Source organism: Camelina sativa, chromosome 8 (assembly GCF_000633955.1).
Source record: "Camelina sativa cultivar DH55 chromosome 8, Cs, whole genome shotgun sequence".
In the NCBI taxonomy this organism is placed as follows: domain Eukaryota; kingdom Viridiplantae; phylum Streptophyta; class Magnoliopsida; order Brassicales; family Brassicaceae; genus Camelina; species Camelina sativa.
In genome coordinates, this window is record NC_025692.1 from 2,811,773 (window position 1) to 2,825,091 (window position 13,319).

At 38.3% G+C, this 13,319-nt stretch overlaps 4 protein-coding genes across 9 annotated transcripts in view; 2 read left to right on the forward strand and 2 right to left on the reverse strand.

Moving 5' to 3' along the window:
- LOC104705817 (cyclic nucleotide-gated ion channel 2) lies at window positions 170-3,464 on the reverse strand. The gene is made up of 8 exons (XM_010421895.2): window positions 3,436-3,464; window positions 2,502-3,147; window positions 2,124-2,339; window positions 1,698-2,017; window positions 1,503-1,614; window positions 1,176-1,412; window positions 1,000-1,086; window positions 170-826 (listed from the first exon to the last, which is right to left on the reverse strand). The coding sequence occupies exons 1-8, from the start codon at window positions 3,462-3,464 to the stop codon at window positions 317-319; spliced, it is 2,157 nt and encodes a 718-aa protein (XP_010420197.1). The 3' UTR covers window positions 170-316.
- LOC104705818 lies at window positions 7,090-9,101 on the forward strand. Of its 2 annotated transcripts, none has more exons than XM_010421896.1 (3): window positions 7,090-7,122; window positions 7,399-7,433; window positions 7,539-9,101. In XM_010421896.1, the coding sequence occupies exon 3, from the start codon at window positions 7,546-7,548 to the stop codon at window positions 8,992-8,994; it is 1,449 nt and encodes a 482-aa protein (XP_010420198.1). In that variant the 5' UTR covers window positions 7,090-7,122; window positions 7,399-7,433; window positions 7,539-7,545; the 3' UTR covers window positions 8,995-9,101. The 2 variants fall into 2 exon arrangements, with proteins under 2 accessions (XP_010420198.1, XP_010420199.1); XM_010421897.2 differs by lacking the exon at window positions 7,090-7,122 and adding an exon at window positions 7,157-7,245.
- LOC104705820 (EID1-like F-box protein 1) lies at window positions 9,922-11,972 on the forward strand. Of its 3 annotated transcripts, none has more exons than XM_010421902.2 (5): window positions 9,922-10,065; window positions 10,162-10,253; window positions 10,572-10,686; window positions 10,808-11,629; window positions 11,736-11,972. In XM_010421902.2, exons 4-5 carry the CDS (start codon window positions 10,855-10,857, stop codon window positions 11,855-11,857), a joined length of 897 nt encoding a protein of 298 aa, XP_010420204.1. In that variant the 5' UTR covers window positions 9,922-10,065; window positions 10,162-10,253; window positions 10,572-10,686; window positions 10,808-10,854; the 3' UTR covers window positions 11,858-11,972. The 3 variants fall into 3 exon arrangements, with proteins under 3 accessions (XP_010420204.1, XP_010420205.1, XP_010420203.1); XM_010421903.2 differs by having other exon boundaries at window positions 10,572-10,590; XM_010421901.2 differs by lacking the exon at window positions 10,572-10,686 and having other exon boundaries at window positions 9,923-10,065.
- LOC104705819 (chaperone protein ClpB3, chloroplastic) overlaps window positions 11,981-13,319 on the reverse strand; it is an 11,082-nt gene continuing 9,743 nt past the window's right edge. For 2 of the 3 annotated variants that reach the window (XM_010421900.2, XM_010421899.2), the window contains 2 exons: window positions 12,858-13,304; window positions 11,981-12,486 (listed from right to left, as the gene is read on the reverse strand). In XM_010421900.2, the coding sequence (XP_010420202.1) occupies window positions 12,160-12,486; window positions 12,858-13,304 (774 nt within the window). In that variant the 3' untranslated portion in view covers window positions 11,981-12,159. Of the gene's footprint in view, window positions 12,487-12,857; window positions 13,317-13,319 lie in introns of all 3 variants that reach the window. The other variant, XM_019228278.1, reaches the window with a different exon arrangement.

Genomic DNA, 13,319 nt, shown 5'->3' on the forward strand with positions numbered 1-13,319 from the left:
TTTTTTTTTTTTTTTTCATATTACTATTTTCTTTTGTTAAAAAAAAAAAAAGCGTATGTTCCCCAATCAACGCCATTAATTACTTTTATAATCTACTTTTTAAAATATATATAGCTAAGCTAATTCATTAAAAATTTTAGTATTTGATCTAAAATAATCTGCTTTGTACTGAACCATAAGGGGTGAAGCTTTTATGGAAGAAAACTCAAATGCGTACATGAACATCATCTCAAGAACGAATTTTAAAGAAAATAAAGGGAGACATAAATTATTTGGACCGATAAATTTTGGAACCTTTTCTATTTTTTTTTGGGTTTTATTCGAGATGATCATGAGGTCGGATGGACATGAACATCGCGGCATACTGAAGCAACCGGCGTTCACTGTTACCTTCAACGCTATTCTCCGACACAGGACTCATCGAACCGTTTCCACCACCGTCACGAGTTCTTTTCCTGTACCGGCGCCACGCCATCTGAATGTTTACGGCTGCCCACGTCCTCCAGTTTGACGAATAGTATCTTGCCGTCTGCTTAAGACGCTCGTTCGCAAATTTGTAACGGAAATGATCGGTTATGTACTTAAGATCATTGGATCCTAGGGAGAATGCCTCGATGTTGTCGAGGCAGACAAATGTTGCCGATGAAGGAGGAAGCCGGTCAGTAAATGGACGGCGTAGGCACCACGACAGTAGCTCGTCTCCTAAGTAACCCCCTGGTTCGAGCATACTTGTGGCTACTACCCCTTTGCTTAGGCTCTGGATACGTTTGGCTCGCCCACGCATGATGAATATCATTCTCTGTACAGGATCTCCTTCACGGATGATCTGTGACAATCACCAATAACCTCATCAGATTTTACAAACTGAAGACACTAATGAGAACAAACCAAAACGTTGGCTCTTTTGATGTGTGTGGCTTAGTGTAAAGAGTGGAAACTATAATTCTTAAACCGAAACTGAAGCAAAAGATTGGAAAATTAAGTTTATGGGTCAGGTACCTTTTCGTCTTTAGAGAAGACACGAGGCTTTGCCCGATCGCAAATGTTGTCGAGGATCAAATCGTCCATGCCCCTGAACAATGGCACCTGAGAAAGATCAAACATGTCAGAGACTTAACAGTTATTGCTTTCGCAAGTCTTAACAAGATTGCTGTGTATTGTCCGTTGTCAAGTACCTTGTTAATGAGATCAAAGCAAAGATATCGTTTGATATCTCTTCGAAGACCTGGAGGCAAATCTTGTATAAGTTCTAGCTCATCTTCTCCACCCAAGGCATTCCATCTCTGCCGCTCAAATCGCCTAACTCTCTGTCTTAACCGGGAAGGTAACTGCCTACGTTTCATCCACCATTCCATATCCCTACACCGTATCTGCATTTTCCTTTTTTTTGCCATTACTGCATGTAAAAACACCTTCAAAGGAAAGTAAAAAGCTTGTTAAAAATCTTCCGATTCCATCAAAACACAATATCATTAAGAAAGACTTATTCTTGCATAGTTTACCTGAATGTTTCCGATCAATAGCGTGAAGAGTAATAACCCGCTAAGGACCATAACTATACTGAAAACAACTTCGAGCCAGTTGCTTGTAGGCTCAAGATCATTCGCAAATGTGCTGTAAAACGCGACACCCAGTTCAGAATCAGTATAACAATCCAAGATTTTTAAAAACCTTAAACTTTGAAACCAAGCAATTACCTGAGAGTCATTAGGCCCCAGAAGATAGGGTAGAGGATCTTAACCGCAAGAGAGTTGCTGGAGATGACTGGAAGTGCCCAACGGTAGATACCATATCGGAATGGCCCGTCAGAGTCTAAGCACATAGGCTTATTGACCACACTGGTAAGGTTTCCAGATACGCATGGATATCCAAATGTGCTTGTCGGTGACACAAATTGGTAACAGACCTCTTCTTTGCAAGCCAGACTCAGATTGCATTTCCCGGCTCTCATGCATTGCTCTCTTATGCAAGAAGCAACACGCTGTATTGCGAGAACATACCAGCATCCCCCAGCAACCTGAAAGCACCAGAATTTCCATTACAAAAACCAACTTTAAAGTGTATTTTTGCAGCAGCACATTACATTCAGGCGGAAATAGTGTATCTAGCTTGAGAGGACTCACATGCGAAGCGATGAAATATGCGATGAGATTAAGAGCAAAACCCCACCAAATAGTCCCAAAAATGTAGCCAGTGACTTTTTGCATCCTTCTCATCAAGCAAATGCAGTGATAAATCTTGGGGAGGAATTGGAACAAGAATATTAGCAGAAGAATCGTCATTATCAACTTAACCTTCTCTTCCCTTATCAGTTTCGGCACAACTAACCAAAACACAGTCTGCAAAACAACGAAGAGACGCACAAAGTTCATCAACAAGGTAACACTTTCAAATGATTCATGGAGGTCTTTCTTGAAACAAATAAGAGGTTTAAGTGTCATTTTCATAATATTTGGAATAGTTTGAAGGTTTCTTGGAAAAGTCGTCGGAGGGTTTAAAACCTGAGGCACAGGGAGGATGACAATAACATCAAACCAGAAGCCAGTGAGGGAGCGTGCGTAGTGAGACGCGATGGCGCGTGGATCCCAAACGAGCTTGCCACAACCAACGACAAGCGACTCTCTCGAGACGTAAGCCAGTCTGAATTGAAGCCACACGTGCCAAAGATGAACAGCGTCGAGAAACGTGCGGAGCACAGTGACCACCGCGGCGAACGCGCCGTCCATGTAAAGACACGCCGGTCCGGTGGTTCGACCTATAGAGAGCGCGTAGAAGAAGAGGGGATCCACCGCTAAAGCCATCCCGCGAGCTAGAAGCAACGCGCGGTTCCATCTCTGCACGCGCTTGCTCCTGGGATCGAGAACTTCGCCGAACGGACCTTTGAGACGTCTGACGCGAGCTCGGACAGAGGATCCATCCTGGATCGGAACTAGAGAAGAGCCAGCGGAGGCACGCCACTCCGGCGCGTGAGCTTGATCGCAGCTAGTTGAATGGAAAGCTGGGACACCTACTTGAGTACAAGCATAACACTCGACGGAGCTCAGAACCGGCGTTTCATCGCTGCCGCTGTAGGTCGAATCTCCGCCGTTGTTTTCCTCGATTCCAGTCGTTTGTCGACGGAATTTCTCGGAAAACAGTCCAATCCACCTGAAATTTTCAAATTGTTAACTCGGATTTAGCATATACTCAAGCGATTAGGTTGAATTGCATGGTGACCTTGTTCGCTATACAACAGTTCAAAAACGAGTCAATTTTTTTTTTCCGGGAAAGCAGTTTCTCGGAAAAAGATGATAATTCTCAGAGAAAGCTTGTAACCGTCGAGTGAACAAAAGACATTTTCGAAATTCTCCGAGCGTACAACAAGCCATTACTGAAGGATTACAATCATAGATAGATATAGACTACAATCGGAAATCGTATACATATAAATAATACCTGAAGATGAAGTCGGGGTGAGAGGGCATGATTGAAATAGAGGAACCACCATGGGAGAGGGAGAGAAGATTTTGCAGGGGGAGTGATTGGGAGAGAGAGAAGAAAGAAGATGGAGCTTTTGTATAGGCGAAGGCAACAAGGAGTGTGTGTGATACGTACGTAGGCCTGGGCATTCGGTTAACCATTCGGTTTCGGTTCGGTTGTATTCGGTTTCGGTTATTTTGGATATAGTAATATAGTAACCATTTGGATATTTATGAAATTTCGGTTTGGTTCGGTTCGGTTTCTTTCGGTTCGGTTTCGGTTTGGTTATTTAAATAAATAACCATAACTAACATAAATTATATTAACATTAACCAAATAAACCAAATATAACCAAAACTAACCGAATATAACCAAAATTAACCAAATATACAATAACAAAAATACAAAAAAGGGAAAAATATTGATTCAATTTTACAAAATAGTATTTAACTTTGTAAATTCAAAATAATAACATTTACATATATTGATTATTTAAAATATTTAATTGTTTTGAATCTAGAAATAATTTATATTTTAAGTTTATTTTATAGTTTTGCATAATATTAAGTATATAATATTTGATATCTTCTAGGTTTTCGGATATTTCGGTTAACCATTTAATTGTCGGTTCGGTTCGGTTCGGTTTCGGTTAGTTTGGATATAGATTTTTACTAACCATTCGGGTATTTGAAGAATTTCGGTTCGGTTCGGTTTAGTTTTTTTCGGTTCGGTTTCGGTCGGTTATTTGGTTATCGGTTATTTTGCCCAGCTCTATACGTACGTCTCTACTACTCTCTCTAGTAGGATTCGGTTTACCGGTTCGAAAATAAACCGAAGATTTAGTTTATATCGGAAGCTGAACCGGGATTCACGGCCCACATTAACCATCGAGAGCAAATTGGATTCCGTACAGATCATGACGATAACAACGTTACGGGCCTACTTATGTGGACCAATTTCGATTATTATTATTATAAGAGTTAGTATTTTTTTAAAATCATTGGATTTTATTTTGATATAATGATTAATAAGATGAAAGCCTAATCACGTAATTAGGCATTTGGTGGTTTACATACAGATACATCCAATTAATAATACTATACAATTTAATTTCATCATCATAAACTGTCGTTAATTTTAGCAATTTTTAGTATTACTAACAGTTGCTTTCTTAGGTTAATAGTAGTATATAATTAAAAAATGCACCTTTGTTTGCCCGTGGTAATATATTATAAGTACAGACGTACCAGCTGACAGTGAAGTTTCCAAAATTTAACAGTCGTACAAATAATAAATCCATATCATGCATTAATAATTCTCGAGTTACGACGACACCAATAATATCAGCGGACCATACCACACATTTGTATCGAACACTATTGACCATTGTTTTTTTGTTTGTTTTGTTAGTTTTGTTTTTTGGGTTGGATAAAAGTCAGTGTTCAAATACTAAATATGAAAGGAATTAAGTGGATTAATAATACACACGAAGACTGTGCTATGCAAATGAATATTGTAAAGAAATAACTTTGTTCAAATTAATTCTCATATGGCATGTAGAAGAGGAATATCCGACCGAATATATCTATACATACTGTATGTGTGATATATAAGAAATTATGTCTTCTTCTCTAAATGGTGAAATTTGAAGATCTTTTTATTTATTTATCTGACATCTTTTTAAATAAGGTACAATACAAAAACAAAAAACTTCGCATAAACAAAAAACTTCGCATAAACAAAAAAAAAAATAGCGAAATTTTGGAATATTGTTTCATGTTCTTATCGAGCAAAGTGGATAAAAACAAGAAGGCCATGTGCAGATAAGTCTGTTCAATGTGTTTATTCATTTATTTGATGTACTTGAGGCTTGTATGTATGCAAAAAAGCAAGGAGAAGAAGAAAAAAAACCGTAGGGACCAAACAAAGTGGCACAGAAAATGGCAATTGGAACGTGACATTGATGGTATCTCTTTTGTTATACATACAAGCCTTCTATAGTATAGACACTCAATTATCAATAAAACAGTGAAAAAAATACCGATTTTTTTTTAATTATTATCGAAGATTTTTGAAGACGACATGTATATATCTCTTTTGTTTTTTGAGTTCGACACGCCAAGATGATCTTTCTAGGCTTTTTTTTATATGTGGAACCAACTATTTCTACCCAAACCTGTTTTGAGAATGTTCCATTTTGTCTACATTAATCCGGTTTTCTGATTGTTAACCGATATACGTTTGGTTCATGTGTTTGTTTGGTTTGAATTTGGTTTTGGCATGATTAATTTTCTTTGGCAAAAATTCCATCAAAAAGAAGGGAAAAAACCAACAAAGAAAGAATTAAATCTAGTCAACGCTAGACTTAGAGTCTGGTTAGCAGAACTAGGGCGAAGGGCCACGCAAGCCTACTACTGAATCTTTTTTTTTTTGTTAAAAGCTTTCAATTTATAAACATATATGCCCAATGGGCTATTTCCGGAATAGGCCCATACAATTATCCCCTTAGGGCCCAGTCCGATTACAACAAACCAAACCAGATAACAAAGACCAAAATTAACCCGGGTATATCAAACTAAACCGGTAGCTAACCGGTATGAGCCAAAAACCCTAATCTGCAAAGGAGAACCCTAGTGCAGCCGCCTTCCCACGAAGTTGCGGATACTCATCGGCCCAGGACCACCGGCGAGCCAGGAAGACGGGAGTCAAACAGAGAAGGTGACACAGGACCATCACCATCCCGCCACTGTAGAGTTGTGAAGAGAAGGAAGAAGAAACCGATCTAACAATCCGGAAGCCATGGTTCAGTCTGATAGAGATAGATCAGTAGGGAGTAGATCTAAACAGCCATCGACGGTGGCTTAGCCTTGCCTTTCCGGCGGTAGACCTCCCTCGTCAAACCATCGGCCGTGACAAAACCTCCTGCGTCTCCAGCCGTTCAGATCTAACCGCCGTATCTTTCTCATTCCTCGCCGAGAACTACCTTCTTCTAACCGCAAAGCCACGCTGCCGGTAGAGCTCTTATCGGAATTGTCCTGCAGAAGCTTCTCCTCGCCACAAACTCCCTTGATTTCGATCTGGTGACCTCATCAGTAGGTGCAATGGACTACGGATGAAGCGCCATGGACCAGTAGTTCCTCTTCAACGCCGGAATCGCCGGAGGAACCTTCACTCGGTGCACGGAGTTGTGATCAAAAGAAGAGAAAGGAGGAGAGAAGAGAGAGCCGCGAGTAGAACTCACGCGCCCACCTCTCTTAATTTGGACTAGTTTTCAAGTATGCCTACTACTGAATCTTGCCGATTAATGTGGTTGTCACGCACACTATTTCTGTACCAATGTGCCAGTATGCCATGGTAATGTTTTTAGAGTTTTTTTTTTTGTTTTTCTGTCATTCTAAAGATTAGTTATAAGTTATAACTAATAATAACAAATAGAAAAAACAAACAAAATAACTTACCCAACGAATAAACATTTTCTAAGAAATATGCGAAAAATCAGGAGAGTACGTAGGAGAAAAATCTTGGCCAAATCCCCCAAATCGAAACCCAAAAAAAACGAAAGAAACAAATTTCTTCTCTCTCTTTCGTACGAAACAAGAAACCTTAGAGAAAACAATGAATGGCGTCTATTACATCCTGAAAGGTCTCTGCAATAACAATAAGGTGAGAGCTTTTCCTACTTTTACCTCAAATGTTGTAAGAGTCCCTTTTTTTTCTTAAATCATTTTAGCAGAAATGCTTTGGATTCAGCATGTAACAAGTAGACGTTCAAAGTTCTATGATTTGGTAAAATACAACAAAGTTTTTCCTATGCAAATGATTACGATTGATGGCTTTTAGGTTCTTGTTTAGGTTGATTTAATCTGAAATGGGTTTCAATGGTTTGATATCAAAATTATTCGTAATTAGAGCTAAGATTGTATCCTTCTTTCAATTCAGGTTGAGGATCTTCTCTAGCCTCTACATCAAAAAAGGTTAGATAATCTTATGATTTTTATTAATGAAACGTTTTCATTTTATTCTTTGTTCTTAACATTTGTAGCTTAAAGAATCTATTCTTCAATCTCTCTATCTAAAAGCTGATTGATGGCTGAGGAGACCGTACGTTTGCCTAATTCACCGGATGTAAACAGATCATGGAGAAGGATTTCTACTGGAAAACTGAGTTTCTTATACACTGAAGAGAAAGTTCTTCCTAACTATCTCAGATCACCGACTGGTTCTTGTCATGATGCCTGCAAATACGGGAGGATACATGAATCTCAAGACAAGCCAAGAGTTTTTTCATCACCTCTCAAAAGGGTTGACAGAAGCTTTTCTGGAACTCCAAGCTTTGATTCACCACTGAGGAAGAAGGCATTGATGACCAAATCGGTGTTGAGTTCTTCTTTTGGTTCTGGAATATGTGATTTTGGTGGCTCTGATCATACTAAGAGCGAAGTTGGAAGCTTTTCTAGCAGAGTTTGTGATAATGTTAAGAAGAATGATGCACATACAACAAACGAAGACGTGGTGTTAGGTAAGGGAAAGAAGAAGAATAAGAAGAAAACGATGGTCTTTGTGACTCGCGGAAGAGCTATATCAAGATCTAAAGAGATGGTTGAACATAACAGGCGTGTCACTGCTTTGCAGCTGAAATCTGTTGCACAAACAGCAGCTATAGCTCTTCGGCGCAGTACTGTGAATAGAAAGAAGATGAATGGGGAATCTAAAGCTGCAGAACCAAAGAAGGCAGTTGTGCCTTTTAGAGTCTCAGTCATGTCCTCAAAACGTTGTTCTCGATGCTATAAGACAAATAAGGAGACTAGTAGCTTGAGAACTCCTCTACTGAAAACTAGGAAACATGTGGATGAGAATAAGTGTAAAGACTTGGTTGAAGAGAAAACTCTCTATGTTATTAAGATGGAAACAGGGGATGAGATTGTTGAGACTGATCAGAACCAAAGGTGTGTCATGGATTCACCACCTACTGATGATCCAAAGAACCAAGATGAAGCTGAGGGTATTGAGAGTGAAGCTGATGATGATGAATCTTCTCAAGAAGAGGAAGACGAAGAAGATGAGAATATGATGTCTTTCTCTGAAGATAACAACAACACAACAAGGCAAGGAAAAAGCAAAGCCCTCTCAGCAGAATCCGCTAAAGAGGAAAGATTGAAACTGAGAATCANAAAGATTGTAGATTTCAGAGCACAAGGCAACAACAGTCCAAGAAAGTTCAAGTTCAAGAGAGGAAGAGTCGTCACCGGAGCTGACACAAACTCGAAATCCGGTGGTAGGAGACGCTTAAAGACCAAAGGAACCAACTTGAGCAACGACAACAAGGAACAACAACAACAGAAACCGACAGTTGTTCTGAAACACCAAGACACAGAGAAGAAGAGAGACTCAAGAGTAGTGTTGTTGTACAACAATGTGATTGAGGAAACAGCTAATAAGCTTGCGCAGACTCGCAAGAGCAAAGTTAAGGCTTTAGTGGGTGCCTTTGAGTCTGTCATATCTCTCCAAGAAAAGACGTCTTCTGCAACAACATAAAACATCCAAGATGATAATATATGCTATTCTGAGAACAATCTCGACCCATATATATAATTCGTAATTGTTTTCATGGTGTTTATGCATGTATATGTAATCTATCTTAACTGGAGTACATTTTTTTTGTCATCCTTTCTTATCTTGTATTCAAACAAGTGCCAACTAAATTATCTACGATCCTTACAACCAAACACAATAATTTCCTTATTTGATAATATTAATTTCCTAAAATCTATCTACCTAATTTAAAGCAATATATTAGATTAAAATATAATTCTTCTTTCACTTTTATTTAATCTTATATTTAATTATTTAAATTACTATCTAACACATTAAGTTAATAAAATTTTAGATTTTTTTAGTATATGATGTGATTTGAATTTTTATAAACGGATGTATATTTTAAAAATTGTTTTAGAATTTTTGTAACCAAACAAGTATATTCAGATATAGATTATTTCACATTTGAATTATTTTAATATATAATGAATATCTGTCTTAACCTTTTTATTAATTACTGTGAGAACACACACATATATAACAACATAACATTTATATTAAAACTCAAATAAACTTGATCTACTTATAATATATTCAAAAAAAAAATTTAAAAATTATCTCTTCGTATACCACGGAATCAAACCTAGTATAAACATAAGATTCTACAATTTGTGAGCGTTATTATTATATATCTTACCAAAAAGATGAAAAGGGTATGTTTTGAGATTTTGTAACTAATGGTTTACAATCTGTGATATTATTAAAGTTTGGGACTGCAATTGAAATATAAAAACCAGACGCCGTCCTTTACAACGCCATTGACTATCTAGATTCTTTAACATACGTGTCACATTGTAATTGGATATTGTGGTGTACTTATATCACAGGCTGTCACAGTACCATTCCTGGATTTAATTTAATTTTCCTTTCTTCCTCTCTGCTACTTGGATGGAGTAAAAAATAAAAATTAAAGCTTTGAGATTTCTTTCCTTTGCTTAATCGATATCTTTCCTCGAATTGGTCCTTGTTTGTTTGCTTCTGGAATCTGGGTTTTGTTTCTGAGTTCTCGAGGTTCCTCATTTGTTGCTTCCTTTCATGAAAGTCTCTTCCTTTTCTTTTTTGTCTTTTGTATGTTGTATTGAACTTTGAAATGCCCTAATTTTTCAGGTTTTGCGGTTTCTGGGGATTAGAAGCAGAAGCCCTTTCGAGTAAAAAACTTCATATGTTCGTTGAAGTGATTCTTCACAGTTTTTGTTCTGGTAAAGTTCCTCTCTTTTTAAAACATCTTCGTAATATTTGTGTTTAGTAATTTTTTGGGGACTAGAGAAATGAGTTTGAGGATTCGGATTAGCTAGATTTTTAAATTTGGATGTGGTGGTCCTATAAGATAGATCTGAGTTACATTGTTTATATCTGTTACGCCGTGAAGTTTAAGGTCTTCGGCTAGTTTGACTCCATTTCTTATTGATGGTGATGTAGTAGGTAGGATTCGTGACTTGAATGGATAATTCTGTAGGTGATCAAATTAATCTGATACTTCTCTTCTTCTGTTTTGTATCATATTCGGATGTGAACAGACTTCATATTAAGGAGAAGGTAGTTCCCGTGAGACTCTCTGTGGTTTGTACATGTGTGTGTCAAGGGTCCCGTGAGAGTCTCCTGCAACCTCTCTCTCTCTCTTTCATTTTCTCTGTATGTTTTGGTTTTTGTCTTGACACTGTCAATTCCTTGACATTAGAAAATTGTTTGCTATGGATCTCAAATGTATTGGAGTGCTTGGGAAACTAATGGATCTATATTTATGTCTTTGCAGTCGGAAGCTCTATGTGTTTTCCTTCTTTGATTGAAACGTAGAGAGAAATGATCTTACCAAAGCAGTATCGTTGCACACACTCCCCGACCTGCCAATGCACCAAAGGCCATTTAAACGAGGATGTCTTGTTATTAGTGTTCCAACACTTGAATTGGAATCCGAAATTAGTCGCTACACTTTCGTGTGTATGCAGATGGTTTGATGATTTCGCCAAACGTGTACTATGGAAAGAGTTTTGCAAGACCCGTGCCCCCAAAATGATGCTTGATTTGCAGTCTAGCGGTAGTCACTGCATTGACGGTAACTGGAGAGCTCTTGGGAAGCTTCTCATCTACTGCTCAGGATGTACACAAGGCGGTCTATTCAATAGCTCTGTTCAGATCCCTGGCCACTTTGTTTACAGAACCCGGTTCTCCAGAACATTGGGAAGAAGCCTGCTTCCTCCTCAATGTAGAACCGACGTACTCTACGTTTGTGATCCATGTGAGCATCTTGACCAAGGAGAAGAAGGCGACGTGGGTTTGTTCCGTGGGATTTTTAAGAATTTCCCAACATCCAAAGTCCGGAAAGTGATCATTCACAAGGCGGTTCCTTTTCATCCATCCGAGGTTTGCCCGTACTGTAAAGCTAGGTTATGGAGCATGCTACAAGCTAAGATAATACCTCAGAGTGCCTGCATTCGTTTGGAAGCTTATGAAGACTGCATTGAGTATTTTGTTTGCCTTAATGGACACTTGCTTGGTATCTGCACTCTCGCTCCTTTGTCTGATTCAGAGGATGCAAATCCAAGCGAAGATGGCAATCATACAGAGAAGAAACAAGGTACTAAACAAATCCCACTCATGCCGGCACATTGCAAAACAGCTTTTTTTTGGTTCGACAACAACAGCTAATTTGAATTTGTTTCCTTTTTTTTTGTGTTCTGCAGACAATTACTTTCCTAGAGAAAACATATTGAAAAGGAGAAATTCTTTGTTGGGTGAACGTGAAATTGGACCTTCGCCTCAGAAACGACTGACCAATCCGAATCAATGTAACATTGATGTGTGAAACATTCTGTAAATTTGTTTACTTCTGCTAAAACTATTGCATCTGCAGAGATTCTTCATTCATATACAGTCAAATTATGATCAACAATTTCCATAATCTCTAGACCTTTGAGACATCAGTCAGTGGAATGACTTAGCAGCTTATGATTTTTATAAACTCGCATTGAGATAATTATTATCAGCTTTTCTGTGACAAGTAATAATGCACTAGAAGTTCTGTACTAAAAAGTCTCGACACTTTTTGGGCTCCAAAAAGTTTCACTTTTTAAACTACTCTGTTTTGAGAAAGCTTCTTCTTCTTGTTCAGCTCTGTTTTGAGAAAGCTTCTTCTTCTTGTTCAGCACCTGCTGCTTCTGACTCGATCTTTTTGAATATGAGCTTTTGCTGAGGTAACTGGCCGTTGGAGAATGCTGTTACCTCGGTATCGATCAAAATGCCATCTTCCTCCTTGAAATCTCCTCTCAAGATACCTTTAGCGAGCTCGTTCTCAATGTTTTGCTGTATCACACGCTTAACAGGTCTAGCTCCATAGTTTGGATCATACCCGAGGCTTCCAAGAAGATCAACTGCTGCGTCCGTAATGGTAATCTTCATTTTCCTGTCTGCAATTCGCTTCTGCACACGTGCCAGCTGTAAAAAGAAATATATTCAATGAGGGTTTTGGATAACATACTATTCACCAACGAGCAAAGTATTTTTCCTTGGAAAAAAAAGTACTTTGATCAAATCCATTTTAATACAGTCTAGTCTTTCTAAATTTAGTGAAGAGGCAGCCAAGAAGTAATCTTTTGAATGCAACTAGAATCAAGTATATCATACTTTTTAGATGGAAAAATATTTAGCATCATATGTCAAACTATGCACCAACGAGCAAAGCAAAATCTTCCAATCCAACTATCTAATTCTAATTGCCTCCAAAAGTTACCTCCTTTGGAGATTAGGCTCGAACAATGTCACCAGCATAATCAAATTTGCAAATTTTCCAAGAAAAGAAAACATACCTGTAACCGGACAATTCTGTTGATCTGCTCGCGGTCAAGAGGTTGGAAAACTATATACTCGTCAACCCTATTCATGAATTCAGGACGAAATATTGATCTTGCAGCATTCATTACTCTCTCTTTAATAGTTTCATAAGCGAGCTCATTTGCATCATCATCTGTGTTGTTCAATATGAACTGCGAACCAACATTCGAGGTCATAATAATAACAGTATTGGTGAAACTCACTGTACGCCCTTGAGAATCTGTGACTCGCCCATCGTCCAAGATTTGGAGAAAGACATTGAAGACATCTCCATGAGCTTTCTCAATCTCATCAAAGAGGATGACCGAGTAAGGCCTTCTTCTAACTGTTTCCGTTAACTGTCCGCCTTCTTCGTAACCAACATATCCAGGTGGAGCTCCAATGAGTCTAGACACAGCATGTTTCTCCATGTACTCACTCATGTCGATTCTCACCAA